Source organism: Solanum lycopersicum, chromosome 6 (assembly GCF_036512215.1).
Source record: "Solanum lycopersicum chromosome 6, SLM_r2.1".
NCBI classification, from domain to species: Eukaryota; Viridiplantae; Streptophyta; class Magnoliopsida; order Solanales; family Solanaceae; genus Solanum; species Solanum lycopersicum.
Window position 1 is genome coordinate 47373948 of NC_090805.1, and position 19659 is coordinate 47393606.

Genomic DNA, 19659 nt, shown 5'->3' on the forward strand with positions numbered 1-19659 from the left:
CAACTCAAACTTTAAACAGAGTATATTTAAATTTTTTTGAATAATTTAGAAACATATTTGACCTTTTTTTCCCACATAAAAACACGAGTAGAAAATAATTTTAATTAAAATATTCTAATCTAACCAATTGGTCCGTCGGGTCGGGCAAGGTTTGTGTCCACACGTGGCGGACAACAATTTGGGATTTTCTACCCAACGACGCGCGAAGCACTTCTCTACTTTCTTCTTCTTATGCTTTAACTTAATAAAGCGCAAAATTTAGCAATAAACGATTCAGAATCAGCAGGAAGGTAACAGGTAAATTTATACTCACGAAGATTTAATTGTAGATTTATCATTCACTTCTGTCAATGGCTGATTTGCGGAACTAACGAAACTCATCGTCACCGATAATTGTTTCATCATCTTTACTTTTGTTCTAAAAATTTGTTGTAAATTGTAATAATCTGGATGTTTTTATTTCTGGAGTTCTCTTAGATGTTGCAAATTTGGATATTTTCCCCCTTTGGTGTTAAACTACGAGGGGTCGATTTAGAAAACGGTTTATTTGAATTTTAATTTGTTATAGCCCATTAGAAGATGTAATCTCTACTGTACGCTCAGGGTTGGAGTCGGGATTTGAAGCTTATGTGTTCTGGATTATAATTGTTCTAAATCAATAATCTGTACATATTTAATGAATTTTAAAAACAGATGTAGTGCCCTTAAATCTTCTTAAAGAGATGGAGATAGCTATGCCTCAGCTTCAATAAGCAAACTAATTTTTGACTGTACTTTTACTTCCATCATCACACTTCCCTGTGTTACGCTCTACAATCATAACCATCCTTTTTTTTTTTTGAAAATGGTAACTTTGTCTATTCCTCAAAAGTCAGTACACTGATTAGTATTTACAACAATCATAACCATCCTTTTTCTGATAGTTTATGCCGGTAAACTACCAGTTGGTTTGCTCTGGTTAGTGTTTGCTCATGGTCATTTGCTTGATGTGATAAAGGGTCCGAAGTCACTATTTGTAGTAATTTGTCTTTCAGTATCATTTATTAATTTTCTGGGACTCATGTACTTAAAAGGGAAAAGGGAATAAGGTCATTTAAGATGGAACATTTACAACGTCCTGAGTTGTTGGCATATGTGATGAAGTCATTTACCAAGTTCTAGTTCTTCGAACGACTGAATTTCATAGTTGACTATCTAAATATAGACATTTGTAATCAGTCAGTTTTGGATATCCTTTGAAATCAAAATTAGTCGTTCTGCATGAACCTTTCAGTTTATGTTATGAAATCTTATTATGAGGTGTCTAATAATTATCAATATGTTCTTTTTCTATCAAAATTCGTAAATCTGAAAGAGTGGGATTTTACTTTATCATATATGATATATGTTGTACATATTTTAATTTTGACATGATACATACAGACTTCTTTACTTGATTGGATCTGGAAAACTTGATAATTGACTGAGTAGTGGCTTTGTGTGACAGGGTTAAGAGAAAATGATGAGAGTGCGGACTTATGCTTGGCTTAGTGTAATAGCTTCTCTTGCTGTCATTTATCATGCCTTTAATAGTAGAGGCCAGTTTTACCCTGCAATGGTTTATTTATCGACATCTAAGATCAGTCTGGTGCTTCTCCTCAACATGGGTCTTGCTACTATGTGCATTTTGTGGCAGCTAACCAAGAAGATTTTCCTTGGTACCCTTCGAGAGTCAGAGGTGGAGAGGTTAAATGAGCAGTCATGGCGTGAACTCATGGAAATACTTTTTGCAATCACTATTTTCCGGCAAGACTTCTCCATGACGTTTATTACCATGGTCACCGCACTATTTTTAGTCAAGACTTTGCATTGGTTGGCCCAGAAACGGGTTGAGTACATTGAAACAACTCCAGCTGTTACTAAGTTGTCCCACATTCGCATAGTTTCTTTCATGGGCTTCCTCCTTCTCATAGATAGTCTCCTTTTGTACAACTACATGAACCATTTGATACAGACAAGACAGGCTTCTGGTTCTCTCTTCTTCGCGTTTGAGTAAGCCATGCTGTCTTAATTCATTTGTAATTTTTTCCGTCTGAATATGTGCTATGATCCTTAAAGTAGTACTATTACTCTAGTCGTTCTTTGGGGTGCAATTTGAGATATATGCCAGGGAAAGGAGTAGAGCTTCATTAGATTGGATACCACCGGGTTCAGGGGTTATACAAGCATGTTTCATGCCTCTGCTTTAAGTAAACACTTAGGTGGGCTTCGGACATGGGGATATATGATACTTTACAGATACAATTTGCTGTCTACTGGGGTTGGCAAGGTACGGTGTTGGATCTTTGCACCTGCAAACGCTGTTTATCTTTCTGATGTAGAACCTGTTTGGATTAGCTTATTTTAAGAGTGTTAAGCCAAAATAGCTTTTAAGCACTTTTGAAGTGTTTGAGTAAAATTAAAAAGTGCTTATAAGCACTTGATTTTAAATTTTTTTTTTTGAAATAATAAAAATAAGCCAAAAGCCAATCCAAACAGGCTTGTAGTTCTTGCACTAGTTTACTCAAACTGGAGGCAGAACTATTAAAGCTGGTATTTTTTGAAAACCCTATGTTTTAATCATTATAATCTAGATGATTATCATTATAAAGCTAGATGATGAAGAGTTTTTTTTGTAGATTAGATTTTTAAAACCATATATTGAAAATCTTGATCAGGTTGAAGTATTCGTGTACCCTATTTCCCGTTCTCTACCTCTTGGGGTCAGTTTTATTCAATTTTGAATAGTTTAATGTACAATTCAGTGTTTACTCGGAAATCTTTGCTTTGTTATGCATTAATCCACATGACTGTTGTATGGATGGATGAAGTCAATTATCATTCCTGGCTTATTTATCATTGCTTTTCTGCATATTTTAACTTATATGGGGACAAGGGGACGGGTGGGCTCACTTTGAAATGGTATATGGTGACGAGGGGTGTGCTTACTTTGAAATGGTTTTTCTACCTGCTGTATGCTGGGAATCATGTTAGTTACTCTGGCCAATGTGCAGCTATTGTTTTACCCTAGTGCAGTTTGACCATATGGCCGCTTTTGATTTACCAAGTGCAGTTTCATCATATTATATGTATGCCATATCTAGCTCCCTAATGAAGTTTAACCTTTTACCTTTTTGCCACTATTTCTCAGGTACATGATACTTGCTACAACAACTGTTGCAACATTTGTAAAATATGTATTCTATGTACGTGACATGCTTATGGAAGGACAATGGGAGAGGAAGGCCGTATATACTTTCTATTTGGAACTTCTTCGGGACTTGATCCACTTGACTATGTACATGTGCTTCTTCCTCATGATTTTCATGTAAGTCAAATTTATGTTATTTTATTGTTTTCTGCTATTACTCTTCATTCTCTTTTCGTGTCAATTGCTTTGTTTAAAAGAAGATGAAACTTCTTGTAGTGTATAATTGGAAGTCAATGAATAGTAATGGAAAATGGTTATCATTTAAGGAAAGCAATGGACCAAAAAGGAAAGCAAGAGATCATTTTTTGGTTTAAGAGAGTTAATACTGACATCAAAAGACTCCTGAATCAGTTCAAGCATGTTACACTCTTGTGATATAACATAGACTTTCACATAGTGTTCTCAGTGTATCTGATCGAGCTCATTCATTCTCTCTAGTGAATAATAGTGAAAAATAAAGAGGCTCCTTCCCATCTTTCCCAACTATCCCTGGGAATTTTTGGATCTACTTCCCTCAGGAACTTCTAAGCTTCTAAATAGTATGGGACTAAAACATTATTCATACAGCTGTTTATTTTCTTTTCGGCCAGCAATAGGATGATTGGCTGTCTGTGCTGATTCAGATGTGCCACACTTATGCGTGTATTAGAAACTTCTGTAATTTCCAATTCAAGTATTTGGGTAAAAGGTTGTTTGATCTCTATTTGCACATTTTGTGATTGATTAGTTGTGGCATTGCTTATGGATAGAGGGTGAAGGGGCTCAACAATAGGCTCAAATTAGTATACCTCTGTTGAATGTTGTTAAATGAAAGCATTTTCTTGTTTTGATAAAAAAATTTGATCAGTAAAACAAATCTGTTTCTCCCATGTCTTATTACTTTCTTTTGGAAAATGCAGTGTTAGGGCCATTCTTGTTGAAGAGAAAGTCCTGTTTCCTTTTTGTTTTTGCTCCTGGATATTTCTTGGGACTTCAAACTTTTTTGTAGCTGATGTCAAGTAGAATACATCTTTTCTCCCTTCACTTTTTAGTAAAGAAGTTTTCACTGCATTACACAGCAATTGACAATGTTCTGGTCTTGATCTTCCATCCTCTTATACAGTTAGACTGGGATCTGTATCTACACATAAATATGCTAGCAAAAGCTTCACTGAGTTTCATCAAGAGATGTAAATAATCATGTGATGCCTGCAAATACCTCCAATGTAATGCAGGAAGGGTGGCCCCGTGTGTTAAAGTTTAGTTTAGGCACTAACAATCAAATTGTTAAAAAAAGTTCAGTTCAGGCATGATCCTTTTTGCTTTTCTGCTGATATTTGTTTGGCTTTTGGTAGAAGCAACCTTAAATATATCATTCATCTGATCTCTTGTTTATGATCAAGCATTGGTGTATATATTCTCTCTTTTCCTTCTGATTTTATTTATTTATTTTCGTGGACATTCTGGGACATACAATCTTTCTTACTACTTAGTTCTGTCCATATTATTTATATTCTTTTTGACCCACTATTATGTGTTCATTTATTTCTTTATTTCCTTTGACTTTCAGCAATTATGGTGTGCCTCTGCATTTGATTCGGGAGCTTTATGAGACATTCCGCAACTTCAAGACTCGAGTTGCTGATTACATACGATATCGGAATATCACTTCAAATATGAATGATCGTTTTCCAGATGCTACACTGGAAGAGCTCAATGGGTAAGTTTCTCACTAACTAGAGTCTTGGTGTGTATATGTTTTTTTCATCACTATGAGTATGTTTGATGTTCCTGCAGAGGTGACACTATCTGCATCATTTGTCGTGAGGAGATGACCACTGCCAAGAAACTTACTTGTGGACATCTCTTTCATGTCAATTGCCTCCGGTCATGGCTAGAACGTCAGAACACGTGTCCTACTTGCAGAGCTCTTGTTGTACCACCTGAAAATGGGACGAGTGTTGCTGGATCTGGATATTCTCAGCAAGGTATCACCTAAAACTGGCGATTCTCTATATTGTGTATCAACTTCTATAAGTTGATTTTGAATGACGCCTGGAAATTGATGTTTCATTTTCCAAATGTTGCTCATCATGGCTTTTTTGCTATAGTAGAATTGAGATGAATGGTTAAATCACCCATTTGTTTGTAATAAGCTGTTTTTACCATTAAACTTCTGCTGAAGTGTGTTGATTATTGGTGAAGATCACATGATAGTAGTGGAACAAAATTACTTTTTTTTTTGGAAGAAATTTCATGTGGTGTACACTGAATAGTTGTGTCCCAGCTTGTGGATTGTCATCTGTAATCTCTTATTTAAAGATGACATGGTTAGAGGGAATTATTTGTGGCTATTAAGGACTTGGATAATTCTTTGTACAAAGTGCGGATGTATATAATATCTATTTACTAAGCACTCTGGGAATCTTTAATCGGCACAGGAACAAGTTTAGCAAGCACATCTCGAGGTTCCCAAGCAGATCCTAGGACAAACGGTTATGTTAGTCAGCACCAGGCTAGACTCCAAGCTGCAGTTGCTGCTGCTGCAATTTATGAGAAGTCCTTTGTTTATCCTTCTGCACCAACACTAAGCCGGTATGATTCTCTTATATGTCAACATTGTATTGCTTATCTTCTTTGTATATTTATGAGACCTTCCCCCCAGAAGTGCTTGTAAAGGCATAAACCTCCCTGACTATCTTCCTTGATAAGCATAGTTACGTTGATTCTTTCCATGTCCCATTATGTTTCATGCTCTCTTTTTTATTTCTAAGAACAAGTAACTGTTTGCAGTTTTACTTTCAAAAAGAACAAGTAGTTGTTGGTCTCAATTTTTTATAAGCAGTAATAACTGTTAGCCCCACTTGTTTTCTGGATTTACATTAAAGAATACCAATCTCTTCAAAATCAAAAGTACAGATAAATTAGAAATGAAGGAGCATCCAATGTATGCCATTGACATCCTCTGAAGATTTCACATAAGCACTTGGCATGTTGTGGGATCACAGTCGTATTCAATGAGTTGCCTTGGAGATTTGGCTTGTCATGTAACCCTTGACTTTAGCAGATGATTGCTAATTAACTTGTCCATATCTTCATGGGAAATGACTTTCAATATATATTTCCTTGGTCATGTGGTGTGAACTAGTGGTAGAGGCAGAGTGAGGTTGATGGTGGTGACTTCCCTGTTTTTTTTTTTTTTTTGGCAGTTGACAAGGGGATGCTTGTCGTCTTTATGTCCACAAATTTGTAGTTCTTTTAAGCACAATGAAAGAACTTTAGTTAATTATTCTCATGCTTGCAGGTCTCATGGACATGCTCTATTTCCTCCTTCCTATGGACCAGTCAGTTTTATCAGCGTGGACTCACAAAGAGAGAGTGCTGCAAATGAATGGTCACAGCAACATCAATATGCAAATATGCCTTTTGCTTACTATCCACAGAGCAGTTTTGGTCCTTTAGGATATCCTGGTGCTAACATGCCTGTTGGAGATGGTTCCCGGAGTAACCTTAGTACTTCAGATACTCAGCTCGAGGCCCATAGGATATTCTTACAGCAGCAGTGTGAGGTATGAACATTTGTCTGGTGAATTTGTACTCTCTTTTATGTTTGTTGATATTGCTAATTTCAATATGCATTAATCATCATTGAGATAATTTCTAGTTCTGTTGAAAACATAATTAAGTAAATGTAAGTGTGATCTCTCTAATATCTTAAGCTTTACGATGAAGTTTTTCACACATCCAACATGGTATTAGAGCAGGTGAAGGTCCTGGGTTCAAATCTCACTACCACCCATTATCAATCAACAAAAAGAATTTCCTCGTGCTTGGCCTATCGAAAAAGATCAAGCCCGCACATGAGGAGATACGTCAATTATATAATTAAGTAAATAAAAGTGTTATCTCTCTAATAGCTTAAGCTTTTAAATGAGATGGTCACACACTTCAATAAATTTTCATTATTCTATTTGTCTTAAAATGTTTTGAAGTTCTTAAAGTTTGTTCTCTTTTTGGAATGGGACTTCAGCTTTGTTGGTAGAACATATCACCTCAGATGAAATTCTGTGGAAAATTGCAAAACTCCCCTTTAAATGGTTACTTTACAACTTTGGTGGCGAAACTCAGTGCTTTGATTGTTATATTCTCTTTTTGGACATTTTTCTATGAAGGGGGGATGGAATGTATTTAATATGCTGTTACGGTTGAGATAGTTATGGACCATACAGCTCTGAAAATTGATGTTTAGCCCTTCACCCTGTATAAGATCACACTGTAGTGGATTGGATTCTCATTTTCAAGATTGCTTCTTAGTGTTTCTTTTTTTAGGTTACCTTTTTGCTTATTCGATCTCTCTCTCTCTCTTTCTCTCTCTATCTATCTATCTATCTATATATATATATATATATGCATGTATGTATGTTTGTATATGTGATGTGTATATATTTACCTATGGAATCTACATTTATTTATCTAGGCTCTGCAAAACCAGCTCAAGCTTCTACAGAGTTCAAAGACACAGAAAGTAGCAGATGGTGCAAAAGTTTCTGAAAGCAAGGGAAAAGCAATTTCATTAGAGAATGCTCAAAATGGACAGGCTGAAGGTGCAGATTTTTAAGGAGTGATCATCTGTATATAAAGTGCAGTTGTAATCATCCAGTTAGAATGGCTGCTGAACAATGGAATTCACCGGAAGATCTGTTGGTTGTATTTTCTCTAGTGATCTGGATATCGTTGTATTGCAGGTGAGAGATCAACCATTTCTTTCTTCTGCAAGTTCCTTTCTTGAGGATCTCCAACTCTTGTATCTCTGCAGAGTTTCAATTTCACATCTTCATTTAGCGGTCCATTAGCAAACCACATCAACAGGTACAACAATTTTAGCAGAAGATATTATATGTTCAAGTAGGAAAGTGAGAGATGACGCCTGATTCATGCATTCAAGAAGACTCTGGATCTTCAGCCTTGCTTTCTCCATTCCAGGGTTGGTGCAAATACCGAGTGGGAGTAAGTTTCTTCCATTTTCAGGATAGCATTTCAGTATGAAGTATATGCTGAACCATCCGGAGTTGACACATGGGATTAGAAAATTAAGCTGTTTGATCTTGTGACCATTTCATCTCTAGCCTTGCATGCATAATAATAGTAGTGTTCATTCCTTGAACAGTTGAACTATTAACATACAACACACTTGTATTAGTGCTATCTGTATCATAAATCAGTGCCAATTTCAAACCAAAAACTCTGTCGGACATCAGACAGGCTGTTGAATTGGCCTCCTTAGTTCAGCATTGAGAGTTGCTGTAATGTGTACACTGTACAGGCATTGGACCAGTACTCCAGAAATCGTTTTCGTTTGGTTAGGGATATGCAAGGGAACTTGCCGCAAACTGATCCTTTGAGAAAGTCAATATTAGTACCTCATTTATTCTGCAGGTTCAGATATTTTATTTGTTGGAGCAATGTATAACTGGATGATTCATCCAGTTTGCACCCAATTTATTACTCTTAACTTGCTGGATATGTGAGTTCCTTAGTTGGTTTAATGAACATTCTATTTGCACTAGTGATTCTGGTCTCATTGCTTCCCAAAAGTTCTTTTTTTTGGGCGTCCTTAGACTCGTATTTCAATTTATGAATGGGAAGGCTTGAACTGCTGAGGGCTGAATCAAACTAAGGTCTGCTTCCTCTATTTTTCGATATAATTTGAATCCATATGAATTTTATGAAAGACACGAAATTTTTTAAAATTCTGATCTTAAAAATGTTATAGTATATATGAGAATACATAAATTTCTAACATTTGTGTGTTTATATAAGTTTCTAAGGATAAAATGATTATAAAAGTATATTAATTTTTATAAGAAACTAATAAAAGATAATAGCATAAATTCAAACACTGAGAGGACTTAACAATGAACAGAGAATCAGTTTGATTGAATGTGTTTACTTAATAAGAATATTAATCTACAAATATCTAACCAACTCTAGTATTATTAGTAAATAAACAAATAAAAAAAGAAAAAAGTTACGAAGATATCCTTAAGCTTCGACCTATTACACTATATTTGGATCATTGTTATCTTTGTATTGTATTGTTATTATATCTACCATATTTGTTTTGATTGTCGTTGTTACGTAACAATGAAGCCCTTATTTTATGGGACAATTAATTTGGTGTGTTTTCATTGTTACATAATTTTTTTTCCAGTTATATCTTTACATAATATTTCAAAATACTATTAAATTTATAAATTAAAATATAGTACGATACAATCAAATCAAACAATTAAAATGTTACTTAACCACAACAAACAATACAATCTAGCCAAACATTATGTCTGTCATACAATACAGTACAATAAAATACAATACATTATGAAATAATGAATAACAATGAAACAAAGTGTTAGTATATTTCAATCACAAGATATTAATAATATATATGAAACTATTAAACGACTCCTAAATATTTTTTCAATCACAAGATATTAATAATATATATGAAACTCTATTAAATGACTCCTAAACGTTTACCTTTCTCAAAACGAAGGAAGACACAACAATAAAAGAGAGATTAGAAAATATGCAATACATTAAACAAAAGAAAGAATTTGATCCAAAAAATTCCCAGTATTTGCAACTTCCGAAATATTCCATTTCCAGGGCTAAAAACAATGGAATAAAAATTTCTTTTTTGATAAATAAATAAATACTAAGTAATAAAAATAAAAGAAGAAGAGAAAAAAAAACAACAAAAAAAATACAGAAAAGAAGCTCAGAAAAGTTGCAGAAACTAAGGAAAAACAACGCTACCTTCTCCATATTTCTTCGGTTTATCAAATCGATAATCATCAAAATAAAGTATGAAGTTTTAAAGTTTGTCAGATCACCAAATTATAGTACAGATTAGCTCTAATTTGGATCCTTCACGTTTCACTCACCAATTTCATCTGATTCGCTTTTGGAGAAACGAAAAAAGGAGTGAAGAAGAAGAAGAGAAAAGGCAAAAGGCATAATGGGACAAGCTTTTCGCAAGCTATTTGATACTTTCTTCGGCAACTCTGAGATGAGGGTATGCCATTACTCCAACACCCTTTTCCTCTCCACCCCTTTTTTTTCTTTCTATTTTTGTATGCTCATATGTTATTGGAAATGATCACTTATGATTTTGCCAATTAGACTTTGTGGGGCTTCTTCTTAGCTCAGTGAAGATAATGGGTTTCACATACTTTCCTAATTATACTTCTCTGGGAATATCTACTTAATTTACATTATTACTCTATTATTTTTTTAAAAAAGTGTGAACTTTAAGTGACCTTGACTTTTGATTGGGTTTGAGTTAAGAGACTATAAGTTAAGCTATTTTGGGTTTTCCTGTTTTAGCTATTGGACTGTTGCCGTAATTAAGAATCTTGTCTACCTTTAGTAGTCTTAGCTTAATTAAGATTCTTGTCTGGATAAGGAATTTAGGGGTAGGAGTTATAAATAGTTGTGAATGTTTCTTATTTTTTAATTTTCTGTGTACATTGTAAAGGTTACTTATGATTATTGATATGAATATCATCCATTATTTGAAGATCTTCTGTTCCGAAGGTCTGAAGACGAGTTCCTCCATCCTGGACTATTTAATAGCTTCCACTCCGTCATTTAGGCTAGTGCTTGAAGTATTACATCTTGAGCATATAACACCATGGCTATATACTTTTTGAGGAAATTGAGTGATAAGCATGTTTAAGGCTGTTGAGGACGACTGTGATCTGCGGAGTTCAAGTTGGCTTTAAAGCTTCTTCATGCAGCTTACTGCAGTAGTCCTGGGTTTTTAAAAGTTAATTGTATATTGTGATTTTGCTCAACAGAGCAGCATTAGTTTTCACTGTCTTGTATATGATTCTTTGAACTGACTATCATATTTAGAGTACACCAACCTATGAAATGATATGTCCGTTGTATGTGAGTCGGAGAACTTGGAGTTGATTTCCTTGTGCATCCTTGATCCAACTATTGACTGTTAAAATTGTCATTGAGGGAGCACGTTGAGTAAGATGTATATGGAGAATAAAATTAAATAAAGGTGCCTTAAAAGAAACTTGTCTGTTGTAAAAAGATGCGCGATGCTCTCATAACAAATGGCAATTTTGTTCCTTTTTGGTCAATTTCCTTATATCAAGATTACTGGTCACTCTTTTCTTCATTTGCATATCACTGTTTTCTTCCTTTTTGGGGGCGTTGCGGGATTGCAGTTGGTATATTGATATCAAAATAGAAAAGAATATATACTGGAGCTATTTGGGGAAGAACCGGCGAAAATAAGCTACAAGTATCCATTCATGTCCTATGTAGGTGGTATAAAAAAAGTAAAGCCCCATTTCCTTCAATCTGATTCCTTCTCCTCTAGGGTTCCATTTCCGCATAGTGCAGAATTCGAGCTACCTAGTGGCTTGATATTGCTCAGTGACCTCCCAGTTCAATGAAAGGCCTCTAAAATGGCCATTGTTACATCAGTAGAGATAGAGATCAATAGAGACCTTCAATGTGTCAAAGATCTCATCTTTTCCATCATCCTTATTTTATCTTTTCAAATAGGTAATCATCATGAATTTGTATGAAGTACTATCTCACATATATCATGTCTGCCGTCTACTAATGTGGTGCCCACATTAGTCATTACTGACAGCATAGGGAGGGACTTGGGGAAGGGAACAGAGATTTTCTTGGAGGAAAAACCAATTTTCTTTCTGCAATGACTTTTTGCCTGCTCTGTAATGAAAATGATTACTACGAATGGTTGGGTTGTTGCGGCAGGTTTACGATGAAGTAATGCTTATTTCTCATCATCCATCCATCAGCTTTCATAGACCACTGCCTAATGTTCACTACACACCTTTTGTCTCTGATTATTTACTTAGTTGATTATTCTTCTTGTATGTGTAACTAATTATCTTACGCCTTTCACAATTACCATTTTCATTATTTTTTTAAATCTTATCCCTTTCTGCTGTGTTTACTATGATTTGCTTGGTATAGGTTGTGATGCTAGGGCTGGATGCGGCTGGGAAAACAACTATATTGTACAAGCTGCATATAGGAGAAGTTCTGTCTACAGTTCCTACTATTGGTATGCTATTGCTAAATTCTCGCTTGCAGTGTTGTGGCACTTAAATGTTTTGTTGGTTCAGTTATGAATCTGCTTGCATTGATATTGTTCTCGACTTGACAACTTTGAGTTCTTTTAATTACTTGTTGCTTGATGAATTTGAAGTTTCAACTAATTGCAATATGACCTATCAATATATTTACCAAAGAATGACCTATCAATGTCATACACAAAACTTTTTATTAAAAGAAGAATCACCGACATCTAAAAGATGTGGTAGCTTTGTTACAAAGAAGGAACTTTGAGAGGCCATGCTAGAGTTAGGTAAAAACATCATCAACCAAATCATTCTTTTTTTTTCTTCTAATTCTCTGACTGGATATAAGTCGTTTTATTCTCTTCCTAATTATGAGGCGCCATCTTATAAGGTCACATTATAGTGGTTGCAGAAGGCGAGTAAATTGGAATCTCAAATCTTGCAATGGAAATTGCTTCCGATTTGAAATATCGCATAGTTTTGCATATATATGTATTGAACACCTATGAGACCTAGTGAATACCTGTATATGTAATAGCTGATTGTATATGCATGGCATGCAGGTTTCAATGTAGAAAAAGTGCAGTACAAGAATGTGGTTTTTACTGTGTGGGACGTTGGAGGACAAGAGAAACTAAGACCACTTTGGAGGCATTATTTCAATAACACAGATGGACTGGTAAAACTATATATATTAGATTGTATCCGTGTCGACGAATATTCATCTACTGTTGATTTAAATTTTAGTGTCATTAGATTCCATAGGAAAAGATGAATCTTCCCTCTTTTTTTCTCATAGATGCTATTACCTAAAAGTCGCATAGGAAACTTAATTCGGGAAGGGTAATAAGAAATTTTAAATGGGAAAATGTGTTAATGTGATATACCATTTGAACCATCATTACTGAGTGCCTTAAAAATCAAACCTACATTTTCCGTTTTATGTGAACAGCCCCTGCCTTTGTAAAATGGTTATTTCTGTTTACTAAGTGCTTTGTTGTATACAGATTTACGTCGTTGACTCTTTGGATCGAGAGAGAATCGGAAAGGCAAAGCAAGAGTTTCAGGTTCTGTTTTTGAACTTCTATTTCTTTGCCCCAGGTACAATGGTCACTTACCCACCTAAATCTCATTCTTAATGTGTTTCAGGCAATCATTAGAGATCCATTTATGCTTAATGCTGTTATCTTGGTTTTCGCTAACAAGCAGGACATGGTAAGTTTGTGATATCAGTGGATTTGTGCATCGATAAAATGCAATAGTTGCTTGTTATCTATTGTTCTCTCTTTATGTACTGCTTTCTTAGTGCTGTTTTTTAAAATGTTAACTTTTTATCAAAAAAATAAAAGATACTCAAAGATTTTGCTGACCTTATTGTGCTTATTATCAGATCCTATGTCCTGACCTTTGTAAGCTTTGACATGCTGTTGTTTATTAAGCTTCCCTCTGTGTGATCCACAACTGATGCTTGATGTATTCTGGTACTTGATTAGTGAAAACAAAATGGTGTTGTGGAATCAATATCTCATGAGGTAGATGCTCATGTTGTTTACCTCACCGTCACCGAAGCATACTGATTCAAGAACTAATGAACAGACATACCTCCTTCCTGTTCACCTAGGAATAACTCCTTTTTCCTTTCCACCAAAACCTTACCAAAGTAGACCGCATTAATAATTTAACTATTTGAGATACTTAAATGCAGACAAGTCAGATATTCAGATTCCGTATTTTAGGAAATGGTTTGTTAGATAAAATGAAACGCGTGGAATTAGAATAAGATGACTGAAATGGATTGAGTACTATAACAGTATTATACAATCAGTGGATCCCACATAAAGTGAAATATCAGTTCTATGAAGTGGTTGCGAGACCAAGAGCTTTTTATGAAAGTGAAATTTCTGCCATGAAGGTCTAACATATTCATAAATTAAGTCTAATGAAGGTTTACTTGTTGTTGGGAGTGTTTCTAATATGGTTTGGGACTTGTGTAGAAATAAGTGTGGGATTAAAGAATCTCAAGCATTAGAAAACCTGCCATCTTTATTTTCAATAAAAGCCGTTATTGTTGCCGGAAGTCTTTTTTGTTTGATTAAAGTTGTGTAGGCCAGTATAAAGATAAGTGTGGATTTAGAGAACCTCTAATTGTTAGAACAATATGTATTCAATTTTGTCTTGTTTTCTAATTAAAAGTAAAGAATGAAATGGATTTGATTAAAGTGTAGTGGATGCAGACAAGTGTGAATTACATAATATATCCCAATTAAGTTTCTAATTACATTAATCCCTTAAAAATTTAAAAAAAATGTATACAATAATTGAAGCTCGGATACATAATATGTAGCTCAGATACATTAAATATTGGCTCGGATACGTTAATATGTAGCTCGAATACATTAAAAAATAGCTCAGATACATTAAATACTGGCTCGGATATATTAAAGAAATAAGGGATTTTGGAGATTTTTAAAAGGGGTGTACTTATGCAATATGTCCTATACATGGAGCTTAAGATAATGTAAAAGAAGCAAATCAATTGTCCCCTCAGTCCCCTTTCCATTTTCTCATCTCATGTTTGGTGGATAAATTTTTTATCATATTGATCCTCTTTGTTTATTTTTTCCCCTAATTATGGTCCAGAAAGGAGCAATGACTCCAATGGAAGTGTGTGAAGGCCTCGGTCTTTATGATCTTAAAAACCGGAAATGGCATATACAAGGTGCATGTGCTCTTAAAGGGGATGGTCTATATGAGGGACTAGACTGGTTATCAAGCACTTTGAAAGATCTCAAGGCCGCTGGGTACTCTTCAGTGGGGACTTCTGCCTTCTGATTGATCAGGTCTACAACTTGGCTTCTATGTCTTCAAGATTGTCACAGTCATCCCTAACCTGTTGATCTAACTTTAATTTGCTTTTGCAGGCTTACTAAGAACCTATTTCGAGGGACAAAGCTGATTACCCTGCCGTCTGTAAATTAAAACGCCTGAACTCACATTGAACATTGTTACTTGTTCTTTCGGGTCTGTGCTTTTAAATAGTGGAATCCTGATCTAGGGTGAAGCTTGACTTTTGATTCTGCTGTATCCTGAAAATGTGGGCCTTGCAATTGGTCTTCCGCGTATACAAGAATTGTGTATGTTGATACCTACTGTAGTATTTTAAGTATGTATAACTTCCACATGAAATAGGTGATCATTGATCTCCCTAACAAGCATGCCAAATCGATCCCCTTATCATTCCGGTTTTTGCCTCTAAGCATGTGTTCTTGTGGAACAGTGTATACTCAGATAATTGTCTCTCTTCCACTAAACCTTTTAGGCATAATCCCATTATGCTTTCTGAAAAGTGAAAATCAACATTTCTCAGTTGTGTTGCATTGAAACGATGTTTCTGGAAATATTGTGGAACTTGACTACTTGAAAGGTATTTAAATCTTGATGAGAAGGGGCTAAATGTTAAACTTTTCAGTGTTATGACACTTTAAACACTCATAATAGCTCGGGAGAACTTCACACGACATGGTTCTTTTTATATTGTTTTGCCTTCGGCAATTAGTTTCTTGAACACCTTTTCGAATAGTGGACATCTTTTTCCTTAATCTCTGCGAGAAGTTGAAAATGAAAAGGAAGAAGCTACAGATTTCAACTGCCAAGTGTCCAAGTTTTTTATTCAATTTGAGTTTCAAAGATATAGATTGACAAAGAGAATAATTCAGGTGAATTGAAGAGAAGTTTGACGGATTTCATTCATCATCATCATATGAGTAATTTTGTTTTAATCATACAAGTATTGAAAAATAACTGAAGAAACACAAAACAACAGGGATAATAAATTTTGATGTCTCAAAAGTAGCAAATCAAGAAGGTTTGCAGAGCTTCAATCTTCCATCTTAATGGCAGGCGGAGTGGTCTGCCCCTATTACGAGCTTCAGTTTTCGTTTTCACTGATCAAACGGTTTTCTGGAACTTTTTGCAAGGCTGATCTTGTTACTGCCTGTGAATAGGAAAAACACTTTAATTATATTGCACATTTAAACATCTACCAACCACAAGTAAAAAAAGAGCACATGAATGAAAAAGGAGATTAGCTGATGTTGTTCTTACCTCCTTTCCACTAGGATTTTTTGATATGTTCAAATCTTTCAACATTTTTGTAAGCTTCCTCAAGCTTAAATTTTGCAAGTTATCACCAGCAGTGCCTTTATTTTCTTTCGTACAAACCAAGTTTTCCTTGTTATCTGTAACAAGCATCTGTCCTATGCTTGTCACTGCTGATGAATTCTCAACTGGTGTCTGAGTGATGAGTTCTGAATTTGTGCTTGTCAAGGCAGAAGGATTTTGCATCGTATCCAGCGCCAGAGTGAGGACTGGTTCTGGGGCAGGCAAGGGGGGAAGACTGTGAGCTGCACTCTCCACAGTAGCCTCAACATAATCAATTTCTGAGTCATCCATGGATTCATCTCCAGCAACTTCCTGAGCATCAGCTGGTGCAACCACGCTAGCCTCAGTACCATCAACATCAAATTCTTCCATGGGTTGTTCTTCTTCTCCAGCAACTTCCAGAGCATCAGCTGCTGCATCCACGTTAGCCTCATAACAATCAGCATCATATTCTTCCATGGATTCTTCTTGTCCAGCAAGTTCCAGGGAATCAGCTGGTGCATCCATGTTAGCCTCAGTACGATCAACATCATATTCTTCCATAAGATCTTCTTCTCCAGCAACTTCTCCTGCATCTTCCATGTTAGTCAGACACTTATGCTGACTTCCACCCACCTTAGCCTGGACCTCACCATTGAATTGCTCGAACAAATTCACCTCAAGAAAATCTATGTTAGCTTGCATGTTAGTCACACACTTCTGCTGACTTGCACGCATCTTAGCCTCTTCCTCGCCATTGGATTGCTCAAACAAATCCACCTCGTGAGAATCTATGTTAGTGTCTGGATTGACACTTACAGCTATAGGTTGTTCTCCAATCAACTCTTGTTTTCCTGCAACATCAGAATCGAAATGACCTTCTTCCTCCCCATCATTTTCTGCCATAAAATCAGATGTATCACCATGGGACTCATCCTGTCCGTTAGGCTGCTTTGTGATATCTGAATTACTCTTGGTATCATCACCCAAGTTCTGGCTATTGTTCTGAAAATCTATTTCCTCTTTAGCCTCAGCAACAATTTCAGATTCTTCCATGGGTACTTCTCCAGATCCTAAAAACAATTTCATTAAATGATCACAAAGCATTAGGATTTCATACGACACAGATGGTGGTAAGAGAATTGATACAAAAAGTACACAGAAGAACAGACATTCTCCTCAAATCTTTCTACCCCAAGAACAGCAATACATACCATCGTTATTGCAGCCAAGTGCTACTTCCTCTGAGCCCTCTTTTGCTTTTGTATCTAAGACAACAACTTCCAGATCACTAGCATTGTCTTGTTGAACACCATCTTCCATGCCTATTTTATTTTGTACCAAGGTATTTGAATTTTGAACTGACAAGGTATCTGATTCGTTCTTCATGTCCAAACTCTCGGATGATTTCAAATCAATACCTATAGAATAGTTGCCAAGTCAGATCTGAGATCAAGTGATGTTGAAAAAGAAAAAGGCAAAGGATTACATGCTTGCGGACATTACCTTTTTTATCTAATATTTCAGACTTGTGAGCAGAATGCAGCTCAGAGTTCACCTCCAAACTTTCTTCAGTTTCTTCAGAAACTGCATCAAACGTAAGGGTTCCTGACTTTTCATCCTCTTGTGTGCTTGATTCCTGCGTAGGTTTCCCAGCTAACCTCACTGATCGACGAGTGCTGTACACTTGCCTAACTGAACTCTTTGCCTTCACTTCCTTTCTTTGGCTAGTGAGAGCAGCTGCTGGTGTCTTTGGAACATCTTTCTTTTCTTCCTCAACCTGATCCACAATTTCCTCTTTTGGTTCACATTCCTTCATTGCAGATTCCAGCTTAACACGAACTGAAGTTGTTGCAGCCCTCCTTCTGGTAGTTGGCAATGCAGGAGTCTCCAGCATATCCTTTTTGGCTTCATCAATGTCTCTTACCACCGTTCCTCTTGTTCTGCAGTGACTCCTTGTCGTGGTCTGCATAGTTTCTGAGTCATGTTTGATAGTCTTTCGTTGTGTAGTTCGGCGACCAGTCCGAGGTACACTTGCTAATGCTTCTGACTTTCCAGGGGATTCCATGGATGAGTTGGCAACATCAGATTCACATGTTTTCAAGACCTCTTCAATACCGTCAACCTGCATATCGAAACATTTCTGAATTTCGTTTCTGATGTGCAATGTCAATGTATTAATCGGTTAAACATTAAGTAAATATGTTATTAGCAGCTATAGAAATCCAGCTGGGGAATTATTAGGTGGTTCACACAATCCAACAAGCAGGAATGACTTTTTAGTATAGAAATTACAGTCCACAGCTTCCTCACATTCTCAAATTGTCTGAAGATGATTGATAAGCTGGAAAAGACTTGGTACCATAAAGGTGACTGAACGTGAAATGAATAAACGATTTAAATACCGATCCAACCAAAATTAAAATTGCAGATCGAAGCAGTAATTGATATTCATCGTTCTATGTAACCATTTGAGATGCTGCTTATTGTTTGTCATTTTAAGCAAACTCAGCAATGGCTTTGAATGAAAAAAACTGACAAACCCGAGAGAGTTGACTCCAAATGAAATAAGATTTAACCGATTCACAAATCGATCCAATAATCAAAACACTCGCACATCGAATCAAATACAGATATTCTTCTTCCTAGTGTAACCAATTGAAATGCTGCATAGTTTATTCCCATTTTAAACAGACTCAGTAGTCATTTTGATTTCAGAAACTCAAGAGAGGTAACTGCAAGTGAAATTAGGTAAACCAAATCGATCCAACAACAAAAATATTGGCAGATACTGGTAACTCATCTTCCTACTGTAACCATTAGAAATGCTACAGATTTCATTTTTCATTTCAAATAAAACTCATCAATTCTACAACACAGGAACAAAATTATCATATTTAGATTTAAGAAAACTTACAAATTCAAGAGATTGAAGAGCATCAGCCATGGCAACATTGGTTATGTTAGCTGGGATCTTGTTCTTCTTGCAAAGAGCTTGCAATTCTCTCCTAGCGAGGCTGTGGAAATCCATCTCAGCTGCTAAAATGAAACAGGAAATCGATTTACGATTGTTTGGGGGAGGGGGGAAAGGGATTTCTGAGAGGCAATTGGATTGACAATGATGAGAAAAAGGAGGGATATATATACTTGTGTGGGTGCACAGAAAGAAGCCTTGTC

The 19659-nt window shown here is 35.8% G+C and overlaps 3 protein-coding genes across 6 annotated transcripts; 2 read left to right on the forward strand and 1 right to left on the reverse strand.

Annotated features, from left to right (window-relative positions):
- The first annotated feature begins 132 nt into the window (after nt 1-132).
- Nucleotides 133-8778, forward strand: LOC101262220 (ERAD-associated E3 ubiquitin-protein ligase HRD1B). Of its 4 annotated transcripts, none has more exons than XR_742037.4 (9): nt 138-297; nt 1487-2031; nt 3170-3346; nt 4779-4928; nt 5006-5196; nt 5650-5803; nt 6513-6777; nt 7686-7953; nt 8025-8778. XR_742037.4 is itself a non-coding variant. In XM_004241394.5 (8 exons), the coding sequence occupies exons 2-8, from the start codon at nt 1499-1501 to the stop codon at nt 7824-7826; spliced, it is 1611 nt and encodes a 536-aa protein (XP_004241442.1). In that variant the 5' UTR covers nt 133-297; nt 1487-1498; the 3' UTR covers nt 7827-8778. The 4 variants fall into 4 exon arrangements, 2 of the variants coding, with proteins under 2 accessions (XP_004241442.1, XP_010322498.1); XR_011221828.1 differs by having other exon boundaries at nt 214-297; nt 1487-2308; XM_004241394.5 differs by having other exon boundaries at nt 133-297; nt 7686-8778.
- A 974-nt stretch (nt 8779-9752) lies between these two features.
- LOC101261925 (uncharacterized) lies at nt 9753-15598 on the forward strand. Its single transcript, XM_010324195.4, has 7 exons — nt 9753-10283; nt 12236-12326; nt 12906-13021; nt 13350-13409; nt 13492-13557; nt 14983-15182; nt 15264-15598. The coding sequence occupies exons 1-6, from the start codon at nt 10227-10229 to the stop codon at nt 15172-15174; spliced, it is 582 nt and encodes a 193-aa protein (XP_010322497.1). The 5' UTR covers nt 9753-10226; the 3' UTR covers nt 15175-15182; nt 15264-15598.
- Nucleotides 15599-16063: 465 nt separating this feature from the next.
- LOC101245265 (actin cytoskeleton-regulatory complex protein PAN1-like) lies at nt 16064-19605 on the reverse strand. Its single transcript, XM_004242084.4, has 5 exons — nt 19400-19605; nt 17989-18607; nt 17697-17903; nt 16447-17555; nt 16064-16336 (listed from the first exon to the last, which is right to left on the reverse strand). The coding sequence occupies exons 1-5, from the start codon at nt 19511-19513 to the stop codon at nt 16271-16273; spliced, it is 2115 nt and encodes a 704-aa protein (XP_004242132.1). The 5' UTR covers nt 19514-19605; the 3' UTR covers nt 16064-16270.
- Nucleotides 19606-19659: the final 54 nt, after the last annotated feature.